Raw genomic sequence first — 21831 nt, 5'->3', positions numbered from 1 at the left:
GGACGACACACTCGGTTACGGAAAGAACCGTGTCCACTGTTTGGTTTATCATGTGGACACAGGTGAACTTAAATGATTGTTGGTGTCTGGTGGAGTAAACAACCTGGAGGCTTTTAGGCATTTCTGCCACTGCTTTTGAGTTGTTGAAAAGAAACCTCCCCCTGACTGCTTTTCCTGCCTCTCTCTCTCCTGTCTTTCCTTGCCTGTGTTGTCCTGATTACACGTTTGTAATGACATACATTTGGGACCGATTACAGTGGGAAGGGCCGCCTTTCCTGTGGCTGTTTGTCCACTTGTAGAAGTACTTACTTCATACATAATTGTTTCAGGAGGAGGCTGAGATGTTGAGAGCAGAAAACGAGACGACAGACTCTGTATAGCAGTTTATTCAAGAAACGACTGAGTTATCAGTCGGATTCCTTATGTTCCCAGATGTAGCCAAGGAACAAAAATATAAACGTAAACAAACAGATGTGCATGGAGACTGTTCAATGTTAAATAAATTGGATGTGCTGTGTGTGCACATACAAGGAATTTGATTTTGTTTATTTTGCATGGCTTTCAATGTACTTACAGACAACAAAGCTGGGCAAATATTTTCTATTGAGTACAAGTATGTGAATAAACAGTTGAGTCTTTCTGTAAGTCATTAACAATATAAGTAGTGGAGTCTTATATTTAGATACAGTGATAGTGAAAAACTGGGTGTATTTAACTGTAAACATATAATCTATAATAGAAGTGAATGTTGAAATAATTACTCATGTGAATAAGATAAATGACGACAATATTTAACAACGGCACTTTTAATCAGCCTTAGTCAGTGAAGACTGTTGTGAAGTCTGCTCATTCAGCGACCTTCTGGAAAACACACTGAACCAAAAAAACAACTTTCTAAATCTATACTGTGCCATGACTTGCAGTAACAAGCAGTTGTTTTTTTGTGTCATTTATGTGTTTAACCCAGATATTTAGCATTGGTGTTAAAAAGTTCTTCCATCGCATTAAGTCTGGTGTCACCACTACAGCAGTAGAACCCGACAAACATCAGGGATTTTAGCTGGATAATCCTCTTTGAAACAGAAGAAGTAAATAGTTTGTTCTCTTCAGTGTTTAGCAAGACTGACTAATGTGACCTGACCACACTCTGCCCCCAGGCCCTGCACTACATGCTGCTGGTGTCGGAGGTGGAGGAGACGGAGATCTTTAAGATCTGTCTGGAGTACTGGAACCACCTGGCAGCGGAGCTCTACAGGGAGAGTCCTTTCTCCACCTCTAGCACCCCGCTGCTTTCCGACGTCCCGCCACGCAGACACCTGTACCTGCCTGTACTCTCTCAGGTATGGCCTGTCAGCCAACACGCACTCGGATATTCACACATGATGGCCTAACAGACAACTTTTACCCCTATAGACTGGTAGGCCTGTCGGCCAAAGTTCAGTACCACTCGTGTACTTAAACATGCTTCGCATGAGTAAGATCGGTCTGCTGGCTCAATCAGAGGCTGTCTCAGACACTCACATGCTACTTATTCCTCCTCGTCTTGCAGGTGCGTTTGCTGATGGTGAGCCGCATGGCCAAACCAGAGGAGGTGCTGGTGGTGGAGAACGACCAGGGTGAGGTGGTCAGGGAGTTCATGAAGGACACAGACGCCATTAACCTTTACAAGAACATGAGGGAGACTCTCGGTAAGTTAGTACACGTCTGTGGTGATATAAATACGTGGTTCGGTTTTTAGATACACAAATTAAGACATTCCAGTTCTTTCTATGAATGTAAGTTTTTAGGTGTGCTTAGTTCTATTTTAACTCCTACAGTGATGTTGCTAGGTACGCGTCCTGCGTCTCTGACGCATTCAAATCCGAAAGGACGCAGTAAACGCACTATCCATGCGTCCATGCATCTTTTTCCTGATAATGCTTTATTGTGAGCAACAAATCTTTGTTGAAATGAACGAAAGAAACCTCAAAACCACAAAAAAAACATACATACGGTTCTTATTTAACTTCCTCGACAACACACACGAAAGGTCCCCGAGAGGTAAAAGAAACGTGCGTGCACACACTCGACACCAATAGTTTTTCCTGCATAGAGGAATTTTTGGCGCACACCAAGAGGTTTTCGCAGAAAGGAAAAACGCCAGCGCCAAAACGTCTTCTGACTTCCAGCAGTCAACTTCCCTCTCACCCACAGTCGATATATCGCGCATTCGTTTGGCGCTAAGCTGCCATGTTTTGACTGTAAAGTCAGTGCTAATGTGTGTTTCAGTTTTTCTGTACGAGATTCTCCTGTATCTGTGCTTCCCCGGGGCCAGTCTGCTTTTTTTTTTTTTTTTAAATACACCGTTTTTTTTAATGGCAGCCAAGAAAGTTAGAATCACGTCAACATAGAACAGAGCTGTTGCTGAGTTATTGCATGGAAACGTACCCACCATGACTCCTCCGTCTCTCTCTGTGTGTCTGCAGTGTATCTGACCCATCTGGACTACGCCGACACTGAACGCATCATGACGGAGAAGCTCCACAGCCAGGTGAACGGCACCGAGTGGTCGTGGAGGAACCTGAACATGCTCTGCTGGGCCATCGGCTCCATCAGCGGAGCGATGCACGAAGAGGACGAGAAGAGGTTCCTGGTCACCGTCATCAAGGTGGGACACACAGACGATATTATATTATATCGGCATTAAGCAGCATCCCTCTACAGGCAGAAATTAGTTAGCCATGTTGCATTGACACTGGTGAGTGAGACTTGCAGCTGGACTGCGTGACAGAATTATTTATTTCAATCAATTGTAATTGTTTTTTCTTTGTAATGATAAATTTCTCCCAACCAGTTCTAGACGTGGCAGTTAGGGTGTGTGTTGAACGTTTGCGGATTGTGTGTGTTACGTACTCAGGACCTGCTTGGCCTGTGCGAGCAGAAAAGAGGCAAGGACAACAAGGCCATCATAGCGTCGAACATCATGTACATCGTGGGCCAGTATCCTCGCTTCCTCCGAGCCCACTGGAAGTTCCTCAAGACGGTCGTCAACAAGCTGTTTGAGTTCATGCACGGTAAGAAAAGACCAAATCCTCTGCAAAGAACAGACCCGATCTTTTTGCTTAAATCTGTGAATTAAAAATCCACAGCTTTTCGTATTAAAAGCATCTTTCTTGAAACGTATTACTTCTCAAATTTGAATCGGGTTACACCACTGATGTGTGATTATGATGTTTAGACACAGACCTGAAGATTTGGACTTTGCATTTCCTTAAAACCCGGTTCAAACTAAATATTAGCAACGAGACAAACACGTTTTAGAATGTTGCTGGGAAAAGCAAATCATTTTTGGTAGGAAAAAAAGTATGTAAAGAGGAAGAATACAGCGATGTCAGCGCTAGATTTACTAAACTACAGCCTTGGACCTGGAAAACATTTAGATGCTGATGAGAAAAGGAGACAAACGTAAAAATAAACGACAAACTTTGTAAAAAGACGGTAGAAAGAAGGAAGTAAGGCAAGAATAGGTCGAAAATCGTAACAAAACTGTGAAAAAAACAAAACACAGTAGAAAGAAGGAAAGCAACACTAGGGCGACAAGTGACCAACTGAAAAAAGTGACAAACTTGGAGGAAAAAAAAAAAGAGTAAGTAACTACAGCCTTGTAAAAATGTCACGTACCCCCTGCAGTCCTCCAAAGTACCCCTAGGGGGACACGTACCCCCTTTTGAGAAACACTGGTCTAGCAATCTAGAGAGTGACTGAAGAGAGGGAGCAACGTTAGAACAAAGCCGTGAACCAGAGAAGTAACGTTTTCGACCAATTCATCACTAGAAGAAATGCAACTGTAGCAAGTATCTCACTCTCTATCCTCCTGTTAAATCTTTGGTCTGAACTGGACTTAAGGTGCCATTGTTACTTGAATTGTAAGTAATGCTTATGTGATGTTACGGTGTTTAATCTTCCTCTTCGTCACACAGAGACCCACGACGGTGTGCAGGACATGGCGTGTGACACCTTCATCAAGATCGCCCAGAAGTGCCGGCGTCATTTTGTCCAGGTCCAGGTGGGCGAGGTGATGCCCTTCATCGACGAGATCCTCAACAATATCAACACCATCATCTGTGACCTGCAGCCACAGCAGGTCAGTCCTTTTCTCTGGACATTCTGTCTGCAATGGCACAGTGTTGGTTGGCATTAGTGTTTACTTTTTTTTTTAAATGCCATTATTTGTGAGACTTTTTCAGATGACATAGGTTACTTTTTGATTATGTTTCTTTGAAAGAGTTGTATAAACTCTGCCGCTCGTAAATAGACACCTCAGTAGAGGACTGGGAGGAGGCGCGTCTCCTAGCCCAAACTATAAACACCAGGTTTGGGTTTTTACAGTCAAAGTGGTTATTAAAGGTCCACTGGGTAGTGTTTTAAGTATTTCACTAGCTAAAATCAATGTCTTCATTCATAAATATGTCCTCATTGGTGTAAAATGACCTCTACCAATGATCTGACTTATCCTCGTATGCGAAGAATTTCTTATCTGTATTTACATCGGACGGGCAAGTCCAAGGAGGCTTCCAATGTCGTTCCGCCATTTTGAAAAACTATACTGGCTGAGAGGGACATGAAGCACTAGCCTACCTGTCTAGCTAACCCACAAAGCGTTTTCCTTCAGAGCCAGCGTCACGTGACTGAAACCAGCTGAGACGGAGAAGGAGATCAGTGAGAGGCGCTTGTCACCGCCCCGGCAAATGTGAAAGCCTGCACTGCCCTTCAGTTCATAATGGAGGATCATACTTATGCCGAGCCACAGGAGAAGGAATCCTCCTCGCCAAAAAAAGCAAAAATTGGAAGACATGTTGTCATAGCTTCTTGATCCATAACGGCTACCGTAGTTGCAACACGCATTTTGAAAAAGCGAGGCGCTAGAGGGTTAAATGGGAGAAATTCCTACAGTGTACCTTTAAGAACATACATAAACCCTGTAAAGTTACATCACTTTAACCCCCAACATACCTGAAATCTGTATTAAATGTAATATAGAAATAATTGACGTGTGTGGGTGGTGATGGTACAATGGATAGGACACATGCCTTTGGTGTGGGAGACAAGGGTTCGATTCCCACTGCTATACATCAACCAATGTGTCCCTGAGCAAGACACTTAACCTAGTTGCTTCAGAGGTGTGCGACCTCTGACATATATAGCAATTGTAAGTCGCTTTGGATAAAAGCGGCCGCTAAATGACATGTAATGTAACATAAGAAAATAAACAAACATAATTGTGATGATTAAAAAGGAAAACAAAAAACTCTGCCCCTCGTCTCTGCAGGTCCATACGTTTTACGAGGCCGTTGGCTACATGATTGGAGCTCAGACGGACCAGGCAGTTCAGGAGCTTCTGATAGAGAAGTACATGCTGCTGCCTAACCAGGTGTGGGACAGCATCATCCAGCAGGCCACCAAGGTGAGGACAGCAGGAGGACGGGTCGACTAGAATCCATTGATGTGTCTTTTTAGTGCCTCAAACGTTGTCATTTGATGCCGCCTGTAGCCAACTATTGTTAAAAATTGCGTCTTGTGCTAAATTGTGGACTCTCCGCTGCAGAACGTGGACATCCTGAAGGACGCGGAGACGGTGCGTCAGCTGGGCAGCATCCTAAAGACAAACGTCAGAGCCTGTAAAGCTGTCGGTCATCCCTTCGTTGTTCAGCTGGGACGAATCTATCTGGACATGCTCAACGTCTACAAGTGTCTGAGTGAAAACATCTCCTCGGCTGTCCAGACCAACGGTTAGTTAGTGTGTGTGTGTTACAAAATGTAATTTTCTGCTGCTAGGGGTCTCTCAATCAAAACAAAAAGGCAAAAAAAGAAATCAGTTATCGCAGGTTTATATAACTCTTTCTTTCATACAGGTGAGATGGTGACCAAACAGCCTCTGATCAGGAGTATGAGGACAGTGAAGAGAGAGACATTGAAGCTGATCTCTGGCTGGGTCAGCCGCTCCAACGACCCTCAGATGGTGAGCCAGACTGTTTATATTCTTCCTAGTTGATTCTGTAACGGAAGAGCGTTTTAAAAATGTATGTTATACTTAAATCTGTGTTGTAATGACTTTCATTTTTATTAGTTTAGTCGCACACAAAGCATCCTCTGTATTCATTCAGCGTTGCTGCTCCGGTAAATGGAAAACTACTAACAATTATGGAATCATGCCCAGTTTCTTCTTAAAAGCAATGGCCATAATGTTTATCATTTAAAAGCTCAAATTAAACACATGTTCTCAGTTCTATGACCTGCACTGTGACCCTAACTGGGACCAGCTCGTAAACCTAGGTTTTATTTAGACTCAATCATGTTAAAGTCAATTTTAGTATATCAGCGTGCAGTTGGCTGTGGCGCTGTCTGGTGCAGACCTCTCTTTCTGTTAAAATGAGTCGGGAAGCGGACAGAAAAACTAACTGTACTTTTAATGATAATAAACAAAGAGAAATGTTCTCCGTTCATCCTATAATGGTCATAAATCGATACTAGAGTAGCCTACTTCCTTGTTTACTGCTGGAATAAGTAAAATGCAGAGGAGGAGAAAAGAGCATCCGTCTTCACAAAAAGGATCTGTTGAGTGTAAGGGTGTCACGATTTGATTCTCGATTATTTATTTTAAAGCACAGGTTGCTATGCCATTTTTAGACTAGACTTGTATGTAATATAATATCTGACCTTTGTTCGCAATGTACCACATTACATTGTCAAATGTAAAACCTTTATTAACAACATAATGAGACAATAACATCTTCAGTCAATTGGACACATGACAATTTGTCAATGAGGTAAAAACGCACATAGCAGAGCTTGTCAACGCGAACGTTGTCAACATAACTCACTGGACATCCAAAATACTTTAGGCAATATACATATACACAAATACACCCTTTCACACACTTTAGTGAAAGAGGAGCGGGCTCAAGTTCTGTCGATGGGTCTCCAGCATCTGCAGTTGCCATGCTATCTTTTGACTGGCTTTACAGTTACAGGAGGTTGACTGGCAGCACTTCAACACGCGTTTTTCCGCTTGACAAGCCGACCGGACGTGACATGGGGCAGTGGCAGTATCAACGACTCCATTTTTTTAATTCGATGTTCAAGATTGTGACTTAATTAACCCTTGGTTGAGTGTACGATGGTCATTTATTTGTGCTTTAGAACGTAATCAATGTGAAACCTTTGTAAATAAGCTTAATTTCTCTCTGTCTAGTGTAGGCTACAATGACAAATTCAAGTACAAAACCTCTACTGCCAGGAAACGCTTAGTTGTGTTGTAACCTTGGTTCTCTGAGTGAAGAGACTCTCTCCACCGTACATATAGAATAAGTAACAGTGTAACTGTTAAGGTTGTTTTATGCTTCTGTCGCGTCGTGACCCTTTCGGAGTCCTGCGTCGGGGTTAAACACGTTTCTTTGCATCGCGGTGCATTTCACCGCCAAGAACGCTAAGGGGTGTGTGGTTTCCGGTGGGTCAATTTCCGACAATGGCGGGCGAAAGAGAGAGAGAGCCAGTTCATGTTATGTTAGCAAGCAAACTTTAGCACAGCTGCCCACAAAGTACTGCTAGCTGGCGAAGTGCTAATTTCAAAACGTTACTGACATATAGAAGCTTTACAGACGGATAACCCCGTCATTGTAACCAAAATATGTCTGAGTTTATTTGCAAAGCTTATGCCAGTGAACTAGCATGTTGCTACTCCCCACAGTAGGCTGCTGGAAACACCGACTATCAACACACAGGACGCGTTGACCAATCACAGTCCTTGCGGTCTGCGTCGCCTTGACGCAAAGTTAAAATTTTTTGGAGGTACACGTGGAGCTACGGCAGAGGGCTCAGAGAGGGGTTCGCGTCGACGCAGAGGGGTCTGCGGGGGTACAAGAAGAGAGTAAAAGAGCCTTTAGTTATACAGGAGAGAAGCCAGTCATTTGAGCTTGTGGCAAAACCTTTCAGTGCTCTGTTTTCATTTTGTGACTTTTGATTGAATAAAGGACTATTTTTCCAGTTTTCTGTAAAATAGTGTTAAAATCTCGTCTCGATCTTGTGAACCCAATCTCGTGTCTCATCTTGTCTCGTCACACCCCTAATGTCTACTCTTTCTGATCAAGAAATAGTTCATGGTACGGTCGTGGAAATTAGGCTGGTGCTGTTCCAAAGTCCATTGGAAACTCTGAAGCTCACAGACAGTCTGTCAACATTTTCATGTTTTGTTCTCCAGGTGGCAGAGAACTTTGTGCCCCCCCTGCTGGAGGCGGTGCTCATCGACTATCAGAGGAACGTCCCGGCTGCCCGGGAGCCCGAGGTCCTCAGCACCATGGCAACCATCGTCAACAAGCTGGGAGTCCACATCACGGGAGAAATCCCCAAGATCTTCGATGCTGTCTTCGAGTGCACTTTGAACATGATCAACAAGGTCGGTTTGTGTCATTTAGTGACACCTGATACTTGGTGAAATCTCTCAGAAAACAATACACATTTGATATTAGGGTTTCAATGTTTTTACAGACTTTAAACTCCTTGTTTTTTTTCCTGTGTCTTCAGGACTTTGAGGAATTCCCCGAACACAGAACCCATTTCTTCTACCTCCTTCAAGCAGCCACGTCCCAGTGTTTTCCAGCCTTCCTGTCCATCGCCCCGGCACAGTTCAAACTCATCCTGGACTCTATCATCTGGGCCTTCAAGCACACGATGAGGAATGTCGCCGACACAGGTCTGAACTGGCATCAACTCAAACGCACATACAGAAAAGTTATTTCATTCAGAATGGTCTTGAAAAGGCTTGAAAATTAGTGTTTTTTTCCCCAGCCAGCCAAATGATTTAACTATTAAGAGATATTGCAAGTTGGAGCACGTAATAAGTCAAAAGAAAACGGACTAAAAACACATATTTAAACTTAAAACAAAGCTTCATTTTGATATAGATGTGTAAATGTAAGTTGTGCCTTTTTATCTGGTTGAGGTTACTTTATTTGTACCCGTAGGTAGATTTGGTTTGCAGGAGACAACACAGACAATAAACAGACATGATACAACTTATCAAGGCTCCAATAATCACTAAACCACTAAAAAAAAAGGTTGTATAGCATCTGGACAAGGGAGAGGCTGAAACTCACGACTTAAGTCATTTAAAATGGAGCCGGTTATCCGCTGTAACTGTCTGGTGTGCAGGTTCACTGGTCAAGCTGTGACTCACCAATCAGCCCACGAGACTAATTATGAAGGCAAAACACAAAAAGTACACACTTAAGCTGCAGCTGGAACATCTTATCGTCAGACGATGTTTCAGTTTGGCAACCATCTTCTTGCTGTCTACAAACATACTAACTCCTTAAGATTGGAGAGGTCACTGACTAATGACACAAGATTATTAGTAGTTAGATGGTAACGAATGTTAAAACGCAGCAGCATGTCGTTACATTCCTTTTTTGAGCTTGTGTTGTCACTGGACTGCAGGCAATGCATCTTTCAGAAGGTGCCAATACGAGGCTATCACTCACACAGTTTTAATTCTGAAATCTCAGTTGAGACAGAATCCAGTCTATTACAAAATACAATTTGGGTTAAAGGTGCTCTAAGCAATGTGACTCGTTTTTTGGGCTACAACATTTTTTTGTCACATACAGCAAACCTCTCACTATCCACTAGCTGCCTGTCCCCTGAACACACTGTAAAAAACGTGGTCTCCACAAACGGCAACAAAAACAAACTGCGCCAACCTGCACCACCAAACATAACAGAGTTCCAGCCAATAACCGACAACAAGGAGGAGGTGGGGGGTTAGTGCACGGAAGGGAGGGAGAGGGGACAGGATGAGGAGGAGGGAGGGGCGAGCTAGCCTCGTTTTGTTTGAAAATACTTTGAACGTCAACAAGAAGTGCCGTCACCCAACATCGCTTGGAGCACCTTTTAATGTGGCCGAGCAGCGCGGACGTTTGGAAGCAGTGGCTGTTTGCACGTCTCTGCTGGTCTCATGAGCGTCTCGGTGTCTCTCCTGCAGGTCTCCAGATCCTGTACACTCTCCTGCAGAACGTATCCGGAGAGGAGGCAGCAGCGCAGAGCTTCTACCAGACGTACTTCTGTGACATCCTACAACACATCTTCTCCGTGGTCACAGATACCTCGCACACTGCAGGTACAGCAGAGACACTGATGTGATGGCAGCTTGAGTTCCAAAACTCAAACTATTCATTGTTCTGTTTTGTTTTTATATAACATTTGCACATATTTGCTCGATTATAATTTAAGACTAAAGATGGGGCAACTAAGCCGGCGTTTTTACACCAGTAGTTTGTTTGCTTTGGTCCGAATCAGTTGAGTTTGAGAACTTTTCCCCTTCGGTTCAGTTTTGTTTCATTTGTGTTCTGGACTAGTGCATATTTCCGGCATCTCCATGGTCAGACCAGCTCATTTCATTTAAATAATCAGACACTCACATGCTGATGTCGCTCTGCTGTGCCGGTGTCTGTCTCCAACTGTAGCGGCGGCTGGTTTGACCACGGAAATGCGAGTGACGGCGAGCTTGACCGCAGTCTGTTTCTGTGAGAGAAACACGCAAGCTGCTACAGTCTGCTGCTCTGCCGCGTCGCAGATCGCAAAGCACACCTGACATTAGCTCAGACTTGTGGAGTACACGTACAGTAGTTGGTGCGGTTCGAGGTCTGATCACGTTCTTAGTAAAAAAAACAAAATGCTCCAGAGTTCGTTTGATAGCAAAGTCTTGGTATGATTTTTTTGGTCCGCTGAAGACACTCATCCGATTGCGATTTAACCAAACTAAATAAGTCTAGCCCGGGAAAACCCTGACCAACTTTCGGCAAATTTGAGATTTGCTCTGCCAGTCCGTCTGGCCAAGAGCCCACTCAAGCCCATTTCCGATTTTTCCAAATCGAGGCACCAATCACAACCGTTGAGGTGGGCTATAACGATGACGATAGGGCAGCAACGGCGAGCAGCTTTTTGTTTACATTCAGCATGACGGCCACTGAAGGGCAGCAACCCGTTGATGTCGCTGTCGCTGCTACGTCACCCGGATCGTTGGTCTGATTGGTTGAAGGTCTATCCAATCGCGCCCAGAGGCATTTAAGCGGCGTCCGTTGGTGACGTCTCTTTGGAAATGAGCTGTGAATGAGCCTTTCCCAGACCCGCTCTGTTACAGCTGAGAAGGGTCTGGTGTCAACCAGGCTAAAATAAGGCAGGTGGGAAAGCCCCCTTAGTTCATTAATTACTTTATAAATATGTAAAGTAAAATGTAATGTTAGAAGTTGCTCTGTGGGGTTTTAGCAGCTCTTTTTATTAACCTACTCGACACATAAATAATCATGTTAACGGCTTGCTTCCTGTCCGCAGGGCTGACCATGCACGCCACCATCTTGGCCTACATGTTTAACCTGGTGGAAGAAGGGAAGGTCAGCGTTGCTCTTAGCGCCGCCAATCCGGCCAACAACCAGGCGCACGTCCAGGAGTACATCGCCAACCTGCTGAAGACGGCCTTCCCCCATCTGCAAGAGTAAGTAGGCTTTAGCCTCGCCGCGTGAACCACAGTGAGATTACGCAAGCTGTTGTGTCTTGTGGTTAACGTTTGCCACGTATTCAGCACTTTTTCTGTGGAAGAGGTATTAGACAAACATTGAAATTAAAGTCAAATGTTATACCAGAGATATTTTCAGCACAGCCGGGAGAGCTTCAGTAGACCAGAATGGAATTGGAAAACGTGCACATTTTGATTTGAAGGCAGCAGCTTAGACATATCTCATGTAACCCAAAAGTGAGTCAGCACTTTTAAACTCCCATCTTCAGATTCTAGAAAATGTTCTTGCTGAGTACACTTTGACGCTCACCTGTCAGTCATCGTCTTAAAGCGGCTGGGATTGGTCTGCCGAGGGCCTGGCCGGCTCAAAGCCAGTCAGAGCGCGGAGGACTGAGAAGGTTGAGCAGCTTGTGCTGTTACAACTGGTTAGAACCTCCAAGAGTAACACACAAACCACTCAGTTGAGCATCTTTGTCATGAGCTGATTCGTAGTGTTTTTGTGAACAAAGAAGAAATATTAAGCAGTGCATGAATGCTGTGTTTAGACTGTGGGAGGGAACTTTAGCCACTTAAAATGCTAACCAAAAAAAAGCCCGTGTGAATTTGTGGATGGCACTTATTAGAGGGGTTGAAATGAATCAAATAATGGATGCATGGAGACGTGGACGATGCTGCATCGATAATCGGCCATAATCAATTATTTCTGTTTACAATTTAACGTAGGCCTAACAACCTTTCTGTTGACATATTCTGGTATGTTTTGCACGTTCAGGAAGTGCCGTGTGCTCAGTGCTGTAGTTTTATGTATCCAATGTATTTAGTATGAGAGCACTGCAGAATGTTTTGGTTTTGAAGCTTGAAAAGCTATGAATTAAATATCCTAAATGGCTTTAATAGAAAAATGTATTTGAGGCATCGAGATATCGAATCAAAGACATGATAATCAAATCAGGAGATCAGTGAAGATTCACACCTCTAGTACTTTTACTAATTTTACTGTCTGGTTTTCTCTTCAGAAAAATAAATAAAAGTTTGTCAGATTTGTCTGGTTCCCAGGCTAGCAAGTCGTCGCTCCTCCTTCGGGAGTTTTCAAAGGAGAAATGCCGACATGAAGCATTAATATGTCCCATACGAGGGAAGAATGTAATCAAAATGGCTGATTTGAGTTTCTTGTCTTCAGTGCCCAGGTGAAGGTGTTTGTAACGGGTCTGTTCAGTCTGAATCAGGACATCCCAGCCTTCAAGGAGCACCTGAGGGACTTCCTTGTGCAGATCAAGGTGAGTGTCCAGAGGAAACGAGAAAAAAAACAGACCAGGGAGGATGGAATGGACAAAACCGTGGTGGTCAATCTAACTGACCGTTTCATTCAGACGTTTGACACACAAATGTTTCAAAAAAAACTTTCACTTAGACCCAGGCAGTTTAGACAATATGTAGAAGAGGACATAACTTAATATCTGTGGTACGTAACATCTTTTACTGCGCTGTGCTTGAATATTGTGTGAGAGAATTGTAACGACATTTCAGACACTACTTGTTGATGTTTGTAACGTGTAATATATTCTAATCTGATTGGAAGGAAGCTTTGAAAGCTCCAAACGGCGTCAGAACTCTGATTTATTTCAACTTCTGACGGGAGAGACTTTGTGGAAAGTCTGAGCAGCGCAGGTCTTCTCCTTTTCGTGGGAAAGTTTTCAGTTTGGCCCGTTTTAGAATCTTAATGCCTAAAAGCCTGGCGTTGAGCGCTGCTGAGCCTCTGCTTGTGTGGTCCTGCAGGAGTTTGCTGGCGAGGACACAACTGACTTGTTCCTGGAGGAGAGGGAGACGTCTCTGCGCCAAGCCCAGGAGGAGAAACACAAGCTCCAGATGTCCGTGCCCGGCATCCTCAACCCGCACGAGCTGCCGGAGGAGATGTGCGACTGAAGCGAAGGCGAACAGCGTTGTACAAAACAGCTCTGAAGGGGGAAAGGGTCACGAGAGAGAGCAAGGACGCTTCCTGTTGATAAAATTGTTTTCTTTTCAAGTGTGTTTGTGTGCAAGTGTGTGTGTGTGTGTTTGAAAAGAGAATGAGGGGCCAGAGGAAAGACCCCAGCACTAGGTTGTACGTCGACCAAAATCAATGTCAATATGTAAATGAGAATCGCCCACCCTGACCCCCCCCCCACCTCAACCCTGGCGCGGATTCTTCCTCTTCTTTCCTACAAACTTATTTTATACGATTATTTTTTTTTGTGTGTAACATGCCATCTTTTGTTAATTCTTTTGCTAATTAAAAGCTTTACGTCTGGCCATACGGTTCTTATAGACATGCATGAAATTGAAAGAGTTCTTTTTAATCCCTCTGCACCCCCACCTCACCTCCTCTCCCATTTGTTAATATGTAATATATAATGTTGAAACACTTGCGATGGTTAGTTGACGGACTGCTCTGGTTTCTGAAGTGCCACGTGCATGGTGCCGGACGAATGTGATGCTCAAGGGGGTCGCCATGTGCTTCCTTGTCTTGTTTTGGTTTGTCAGTGTGTTTCTACTCTGGCTCTGTGATCGAGTCGGACCCTCAGTTGCAACGCTCTGCGTTTGGATGAGAAGGAAGGCTGTGTGCATATCATCCTGTTTGTAAAGCTGTCTTAGTACTCTGAGAATATAAAGTTGGCTATTTTTACAAAAAAAACAAAAAAAAAATAAAGTCTCTGACTCGGCTTCTTCCCCAACGCCCTGGAAAAGACGCAGAGGAGTCCTACCTGGGGGGGAACTGCATTGAAACGAGAGTTGAACAGACCATTTTCACAGCAAACATTTTAGTTCCACATTACATTACAATAATTACTTAATTGTATTAATTCCACCTGGGCTTTTCCTTCTGTAGCAGGACCTGTCTCCTGTAAACTCAAACAACAAACACGCAGCCGACGGAGCTTGACATAGCGAGATTGAAACAGACAAAAAAAGGATAAAACGATATATTTAAAGAACTTGGAAGAATAGAAAATCTAATAAAATGTTAAAAATGAATAAAAGTCAAAAGAATAAAATAAACTAACACCAGGGATGCAAATAATGTAGACAAAATAAATGATTAGAACTTAAAAGCTATAACGTAACTCCAGATTTAAACAAGAAGTCTTGTGTGTGTGCACCAGAAAGTTTTGTGTGCGCACGAGAAGGGGGGGGGGGGGGGGGGGATGTGAATGAAAGAAAATCTAAGTAGTACAAAAGGTCTTTGAATCTGATTTCATTTAAAATAAGTTTCTGCAGTCTTGCTTTTTACATACCTTGCCCATTGATCCGTTGCATTGTACGTTCTTTCACGCCGCTGTAATGCTATTGCAAGAAAAATGGGAGAAATAAGATTGCTTTTATGTACCAATGTGGGCAGTATCCAACAATAACCTGCAATAAAAATACAGTAGTAGTGCAGCAGCTTCCAGGAGTACAGCTCTAACTGCATTGAAAAGTCTTTTGACTCAGTACAGTGGTATGCAGACAGACGTAGTGGGATGATGTTCCAGACACTGTTCAAACAAGGTACATTTTACTTCTCTAAGAAATGTACTGCTCTGGTAATCAAGACTGAAAGAAACACTGCGAGTTGCCAGTTGTGACATTAAATAGGTCTGAAGTTGGTAGGACACACACACACACACACACACACACACACACACACACACACACACGTTCCTGTCCCTGTGATGTAAAAGGCTGAAATAAATGAAAAGCATTTGAATAATGAGGGATCTGAACGGTTCAGTAAGAGCAATATACGATGTATTACATCTGAGGAAATGGAAACAAACATTGTAAACAATCCTTTTATAACCTCTTAGCCCAAAGGCTTTTGCAATACATGCAGTATAAGTACACTATACAAGTCGCCAGGATAGCGCAGTCGGTAGAGGGGGCGCGCGCATACAGAGAGGTTCATTCCTCGATGCAGAAAGTCAAGGGTTCGAGTCCAACCTGGGACGATTTCCTGCGTGTCATCCCCCTCTCTCTCCCCCCTTTCATTGCTTTCCTGTCATTAGAGGCGGAAATGCCCCAAAAATAATCTTAAGTACACTGTACAGCGGTGGTGCAATGTAACTAAGTGCATTTTGGGAGACATCTGTTTTGTTTGTTTTTTACTCCTATTACACTACATTTATTTGTTAACTTTAGTTAGTTTTTAAATCCAGATTTTAAAAACAAAATATAACCTAATACATTATGATGTAGTAATATAGCTTAAGCTACCCAAACGTGTAAATAAAATGAGCTCCACAAAAAGATATAAAATAAAAAGTACATAAATTGTAAATAATATAAATGAATAAATAAACAAACAAACAAACAAACACAATTGGTCTTTCATTTAAATTAAAAGTGTTTTTTTTTTTTTACCGCAGTTGCCCTTGAAATCGTAAGAAAAGGTTACGCTCGTTGCACTTCATTCAAAAGATATCGCGAGACTAGCGGAGAAAAACGAACGGGCGAAGGAGACAGCCCGAAAAGTCCCGAACTATTTACACTTGTGTGTCGCCCCCTCCCCTCCCCTCCTTTTTCATCATGGCTGCTGTGTCTACTCTCTCAAGTAACGCTCAGATTGGACACTGACTCGATTTCTACCTTCCAGTGCCTCTAAACTTTTGGTGTACATCAACTTCGCTTGGATGCAAATCACAATCTACACCTCGTTGTTCCCCCTTGTTTCATTTAGTGGGATAACCTTCACCAATCACTGCCTCCACTGGGCCTTTTTTACCCCAAAAACAACCAACTGCCAGCCAACAACAGCTTCCAGTGCAATGGTTTAACTCAGTTTTCCCCTTCATGAACAATGTGTGAAAACTGCGCCGAGCTGGTGGAGGTTTTAAATGAAAGTAAGTGCATTTTATTTAACATTACATGAGACGATGCTGAACTAGCTGCTTGCTGTTAGCATCGCTGTCCAACTGAAGCTTGATGTTAGCTCTGGTGGCTAAGCTAAATATAACTTTGTGTGTTTTCGTGATTGGCCTTTCTATCCAGACTTTTGTAGCCCAAATGGCACTGTTTCTGCGTGGTTGTGTAGTCGGTGACAGTTAGGTTTTCGTGTCAGAGTGTGTCGGTTTTGATGTGAATGCCATTTTCTCCTTACAAATTGGCATTTTTTTGGGGCCTGTCTGTCAAACACTCCTCACAGAACTCTCACAAGCTAGCTAACTCCCTAGCTGTATCGACTCAAAATCGTATCACCTCGATCGGTTTTGTACGTGACATTGCAGCCATGCCTTAAAATACGTCAACACTGTTAAACACGGTACACATGAGCATTTTTTAAAGATGCTACATGGTGCTAAAACGCGGCTTTGGACGGATTTTTTGGAAGTTAGCTTGAGTTAGCTTAGTGTCGCTACAGCCTGACTTTGTTTGATGTGTTTGTCAGGTCAATCTGCTAGCTGTCCACTCCGCTGCCACCCATTGTGTTGTGGATGGTTTACATTCACAGTTCAAAATACGCTGCTAACCGTCCAAAAACACGCTTAATATTACAACCACGAAGATGATGATGGAGGTTTCTTGTGTGGGTTTTCTCTTAAATGTTAGTAAGCTAGCACAGAACATTAATGGCTGCAACGAGGCGCATATTTTGGCACAACGTTAATCCTCGGTGGCTTGTGCATGTTTTTCGGGCCGATGTCGTGTGCACATCGGCCTCACTCCTCGCTGGATTCGGTTGTAAAAAAATAATCTTGCTACGACGTCTTATTTCACATGCAGGGCTAACGTCAACTTAAGCCAGCAAACGTAAATACAAGGTTGCTTTTATAGCTACAAGTTAGCCCTTGGTCCAGGCGTGCTAATCGGGCCTTGCTGCACTTCAGGGCTGTCTGTAAGACACAGAACAAAGCCTTTTTTGTGTTATAACACCATTTGTAAAGCCGTTACCATGCAGCGTTTGACGGTTTATTTGTCGTTTTCCTGTGTGCGTTCAGCCCATTGTGTGTGTCATGAGCATGTGTGTGAAGGCAAAGCTCCTCCTGCAGGCTCTGTAGGAATCCACTTTAACACACAGACAGTCCTGCACCTGTCTGTAGCATGGTAGCACTTAACTTAACTTAAACACGTCAAAGGGTACCCAAAACAAGTCCAGCTAATTTCTGTTTGACAAGTTGTTCGTTTGTTAGGGATAAGCCCTTTGGGGTGTGTATGTGTGTGTGTGTGTGTGTGTGTGTGTGTGTGTGTGTGTGTCTGTGTACACACACATTTATGTGAGATTGAGTTGTGGCCACCTGTTTATGGAAAGCAATACCATCCTCATTACGGTTATGACTAAAAGTATGTGGACACTCATTACAGGCATACAGTTGTGCTCTTAAGTTTACACACCCATGCTAAAGTTGACTAAAAAAGAGGAATAAAAAAAAAAAATCATCTTTTGGAAATTGATCTTAATGCCTTAATTAAAAAAAAATGAGGAAAAATCCAACCTTTGAGGACACCAATTTTCTTTGTGAATGAATAATGTATCGTCAATAAATAAATGTTCTTCCTTAAAATACAGGGGGCATAAGTCAGTACACCCCTATGTTAGATTCCCATAGAGGCAGGCAGACTTTTATTTTGAGAGGCCAGTTATTTCATGGATCCAGGATACTATGATCCTGATAAAGGTCCCTTGGTCCCCCCATCATCACATCCCCTTCACCATACCCCCCCCCCATCATCACATACCCTTCACCATACCCCCCCCCATCATCACTTCCCCTTCACCATACCCCCACATCATCACATACCCTTCACCATACCCCCACATCATCACATACCCTTCACCATACCTAGAGATCGGCATGGTTGTATTTCAGTTAGCCTAATAGTTGGTTTGATTTGCATTGAGAGATGATTTTATGGAAAGTACCCCATGCCAATCTCTAGGTATGGTGAAGGGTATGTGATGATGTGGGGGGGGGGTATGGTGAAGGGTATGTGATGATGGGGGGGGGGTATGGTGAAGGGTATATGATGATGTGGGGGTATGGTGAAGGGTATGTGATGATGTGGGGGTACGGTGAAGGGTATGTGATGATGTGGGTGGTATGGTGAAGGGTATGTGATGATGGGGGGGGTGGTATGGTGAAGGGTATGTGATGATGGGGGGGGTATGGTGAAGGGTATGTGATGATGGGGGGACCAAGGGAACTTTATCAGGATCATAGTATCCTGGATCCATGAAATAACTGGCCTTTCAAAATAAAAGTCTGCCTGCCTCTATGGGAATCTAACATAGGGGTGTACTGACTTATGCCCCCTGTATTTTAAGGAAGAACATTTATTTATTGATGATACATTATTCATTCACAAAGAAAGTTGGTGTCCTCAAAGGTTGGATTTTTCCTCATTTTTTTAATTAAGGCATTAAGATCAATTTCCAAAAGATGATTACACAGAATTACTTAACACAATTATTGCCACATTAAACTGCAATCTGTCTTGCTCACGGCTGCACGCTTTCTGATCGTCTTTTTCTCTTGTTAGGGAGTCTGTCAAATGACATTTAAAGGTCAATAGCATTAATTTTCCAATTCTTAATAGGAATAGAGACGGCTGGCCACCAAAGTCGGGCAGCAGCGTTGGTGTGAATGTGTTATTTGTGAAGTCAGCCACTGATCAGAATCAGAAAAGGCTTTTATTGCCACAATAAGTTGCCTTGGTGAAAGCTGCATACATAAACAAACAGACCTATTAAACATGAATATGAAATAAACAATAGAGAAAAACAAATTAGGCTGAATGGGTTGAGTGCAGACTATGCAGAGAATATAAAGTGTGTGTGTGTGATGTTGGGTGATGGTGTTGAATGGGTTTGAGGTTAGGACTGTGTGTAGCTAACCTACCAGACTGTTCTAGCTGTTCTATTATTTGCCTTTACCCACTTAGTCATTATATAGAGATGGTCCAATACAATTTTTTGCTTCTCGATTCTGATACCTGAACTTGCGTATCGGACGATACCAGTGTGTCATATATTTTTTTTAAGTAGTGTATACTACTATCCCTGTATGGATGATATGATGTATAACAGCTGTATACTACTATCCCTGTATAGATGATATGATGTATAACAGCTGTATACTACTATCCCTGTATGGAAGATATGATGTATAACAGCTGTATACTACCATCCCTGTATGGATGATATGATGTATAACAGCTGTATACTACCATCCCTGTATAGATGATATAACAGCTGTATACTACTATCTCTGTATGGATGTGATATTATTTCTATTTTTGTTGTCGGTCTGGCTCAGGTTTAACTCTTTGTGAAACATGAACAAACACGATGAACGTCCCAGAACGTTCTTTTATTCTCCAGTTTAACGGTCAGTTATAACGGAAAAATAACATAAATAAACTACTTTAACGTAGCTTTTCTTTAGGGCTTTATTACGTGGTATCAGATCGGTGCATTAACTCCAGTACTTCCCGATACCAGCGTTTTAGGCAGTATCGGAGCTGGTACTGATACTGGTATCGGAACATCTCTATTATTATATCCACATTACTGAGGATTATTTATCTAAAATCTAAGTGTGAAGATATTTTGATAAAGCACCAATTAGTCAACCCTAGAATTTCGCCGCAATATCAATATTTGATATTCGATATTATTTTTGATATATTTGGTCAAAAGTATCGTGATATTTGATTTTCTCCCTATCGCCCAGCCCTATTATTTCACATTCTGGTATTCGATGTGTGGGGGATCGTTGTGTGCCTTATTTGCACTAATAAAGTATTTTTTCGGCGCATGTAACATTAGTGCGGACTTGACCTTATTCCAATGTGTGGCTGCCATCTGATCTGTCCCTATGGTTGCTTTCACACCTGAGCAGTTTGGTCCGTTTGAACCGAACCGTGGAGCGTTTTGGTCGGATCGTCCGGTTGGTTTGGGGCGGCGTGAAGGCTCATTCAAACTCTGGTGCGGATCAAACAACTGAGCTCTGTGCCGCTTAAAACGAGGGGCTCTTTGTAGAGATGTTCCGATACCGATACCAGTATGGCATCAGCTCCGATACTGCCTAAAACGCTGGTATTGGTATCGGGAAGTACTGGAGTTAATGCACTGATCAGATACCACGTAATAAAGCTCTAAAGAAAAGCTACGTTAAAGTAGTTTATTTATGTTATTTATCCGTTATAACTGACTGTCAAACTGGAGAATAAAACAAAGTTCTGGGACGTTCATTGTTCATGTTTCACAAAGAGTTTAACCTGAGCCAGACCGACAACAAAGATAGAAATCATATCACATTCATACAGAGATAGTAGTATACAGCTGTTATACATCATATCATCCATACAGGGATAGTAGTATACAGCTGTTATACATCATATCATCCATACAGGGATAGTAGTATACAGCTGTTATACATCATATCATCTATACAGGGATAGTAGTATACAGCTGTTATACATCATATCATCCATACAGGGATAGTAGTATACAGCTGTTATACATCATATCATCCATACAGGGATAGTAGTATACAGCTGTTATACATCATATCATCTATACAGAGATAGTAGTATACAGCTGTTATACATCATATCATCCATACAGGGATAGTAGTATACAGCTGTTATACATCATATCATCCATACAGGGATAGTAGTATACAGCTGTTATACATCATATCATCCATACAGAGATAGTAGTATACAGCTGTTATACATCATATCATCCATACAGGGATAGTAGTATACAGCTGTTATACATCATATCATCTATACAGGGATAGTAGTATACAGCTGTTATACATCATATCATCCATACAGGGATAGTAGTATACAGCTGTTATACATCATATCATCCATACAGGGATAGTAGTATACAGCTGTTATACATCATATCATCCATACAGGGATAGTAGTATACAGCTGTTATACATCATATCATCCATACAGAGATAGTAGTATACAGCTGTTATACATCATATCATCCATACAGGGATAGTAGTATACAGCTGTTATACATCATATCATCTATACAGAGATAGTAGTATACAGCTGTTATACATCATATCATCCATACAGAGATAGTAGTATACAGCTGTTATACATCATATCATCCATACAGGGATAGTAGTATACAGCTGTTATACATCATATCATCTATACAGGGATAGTAGTATACAGCTGTTATACATCATATCATCTAGCTAACTTCACCCCTCAAATAGACTATATATCTGTACATCTTTGGGAAGCCCCAGGCCAGGTTGTCTACTTGATGTTCATCACAAAGCATGTGTTGTGTTCAGGCGCCT

At 42.5% G+C, this 21831-nt stretch overlaps 2 protein-coding genes and 1 non-coding gene across 7 annotated transcripts in view; all 3 read left to right on the top strand.

Moving 5' to 3' along the window:
• Positions 1-13834, top strand: part of xpo1a (exportin 1 (CRM1 homolog, yeast) a) — a 31860-nt gene extending 18026 nt beyond the window's left edge. Inside the window, exons 12-25 of the mRNA XM_078273298.1 lie at positions 1158-1340; positions 1550-1688; positions 2466-2647; positions 2897-3053; positions 3960-4123; positions 5309-5443; positions 5585-5768; positions 5892-5998; positions 8237-8431; positions 8560-8728; positions 10016-10150; positions 11365-11524; positions 12726-12822; positions 13322-13834. Of these exons, the coding sequence (XP_078129424.1) occupies positions 1158-1340; positions 1550-1688; positions 2466-2647; positions 2897-3053; positions 3960-4123; positions 5309-5443; positions 5585-5768; positions 5892-5998; positions 8237-8431; positions 8560-8728; positions 10016-10150; positions 11365-11524; positions 12726-12822; positions 13322-13468 (2154 nt within the window). The 3' untranslated portion in view covers positions 13469-13834. The remainder of the gene's footprint in view (positions 1-1157; positions 1341-1549; positions 1689-2465; positions 2648-2896; positions 3054-3959; positions 4124-5308; positions 5444-5584; positions 5769-5891; positions 5999-8236; positions 8432-8559; positions 8729-10015; positions 10151-11364; positions 11525-12725; positions 12823-13321) is intronic.
• Positions 11929-12055, top strand: LOC144512102 (small nucleolar RNA SNORA47). Its single transcript, XR_013500966.1, has one exon. It is a non-coding gene; the product is annotated as a small nucleolar RNA SNORA47 (small nucleolar RNA).
• Positions 13835-16059: 2225 nt separating the features above from the next.
• usp34 (ubiquitin specific peptidase 34) overlaps positions 16060-21831 on the top strand; it is a 103783-nt gene continuing 98011 nt past the window's right edge. For all 5 annotated transcript variants that reach the window (XM_078273286.1, XM_078273278.1, XM_078273271.1 and 2 more), the window contains exon 1: positions 16060-16401. In XM_078273286.1, coding sequence (XP_078129412.1) covers positions 16359-16401 — 43 coding nt within the window. In that variant the 5' untranslated portion in view covers positions 16060-16358. The remainder of the gene's footprint in view (positions 16402-21831) is intronic.

This window comes from Sander vitreus, chromosome 2, assembly GCF_031162955.1.
Source record: "Sander vitreus isolate 19-12246 chromosome 2, sanVit1, whole genome shotgun sequence".
Classification (NCBI taxonomy): Eukaryota; Metazoa; Chordata; class Actinopteri; order Perciformes; family Percidae; genus Sander; species Sander vitreus.
This window is presented reverse-complemented; position numbering and strand designations above follow the sequence as displayed.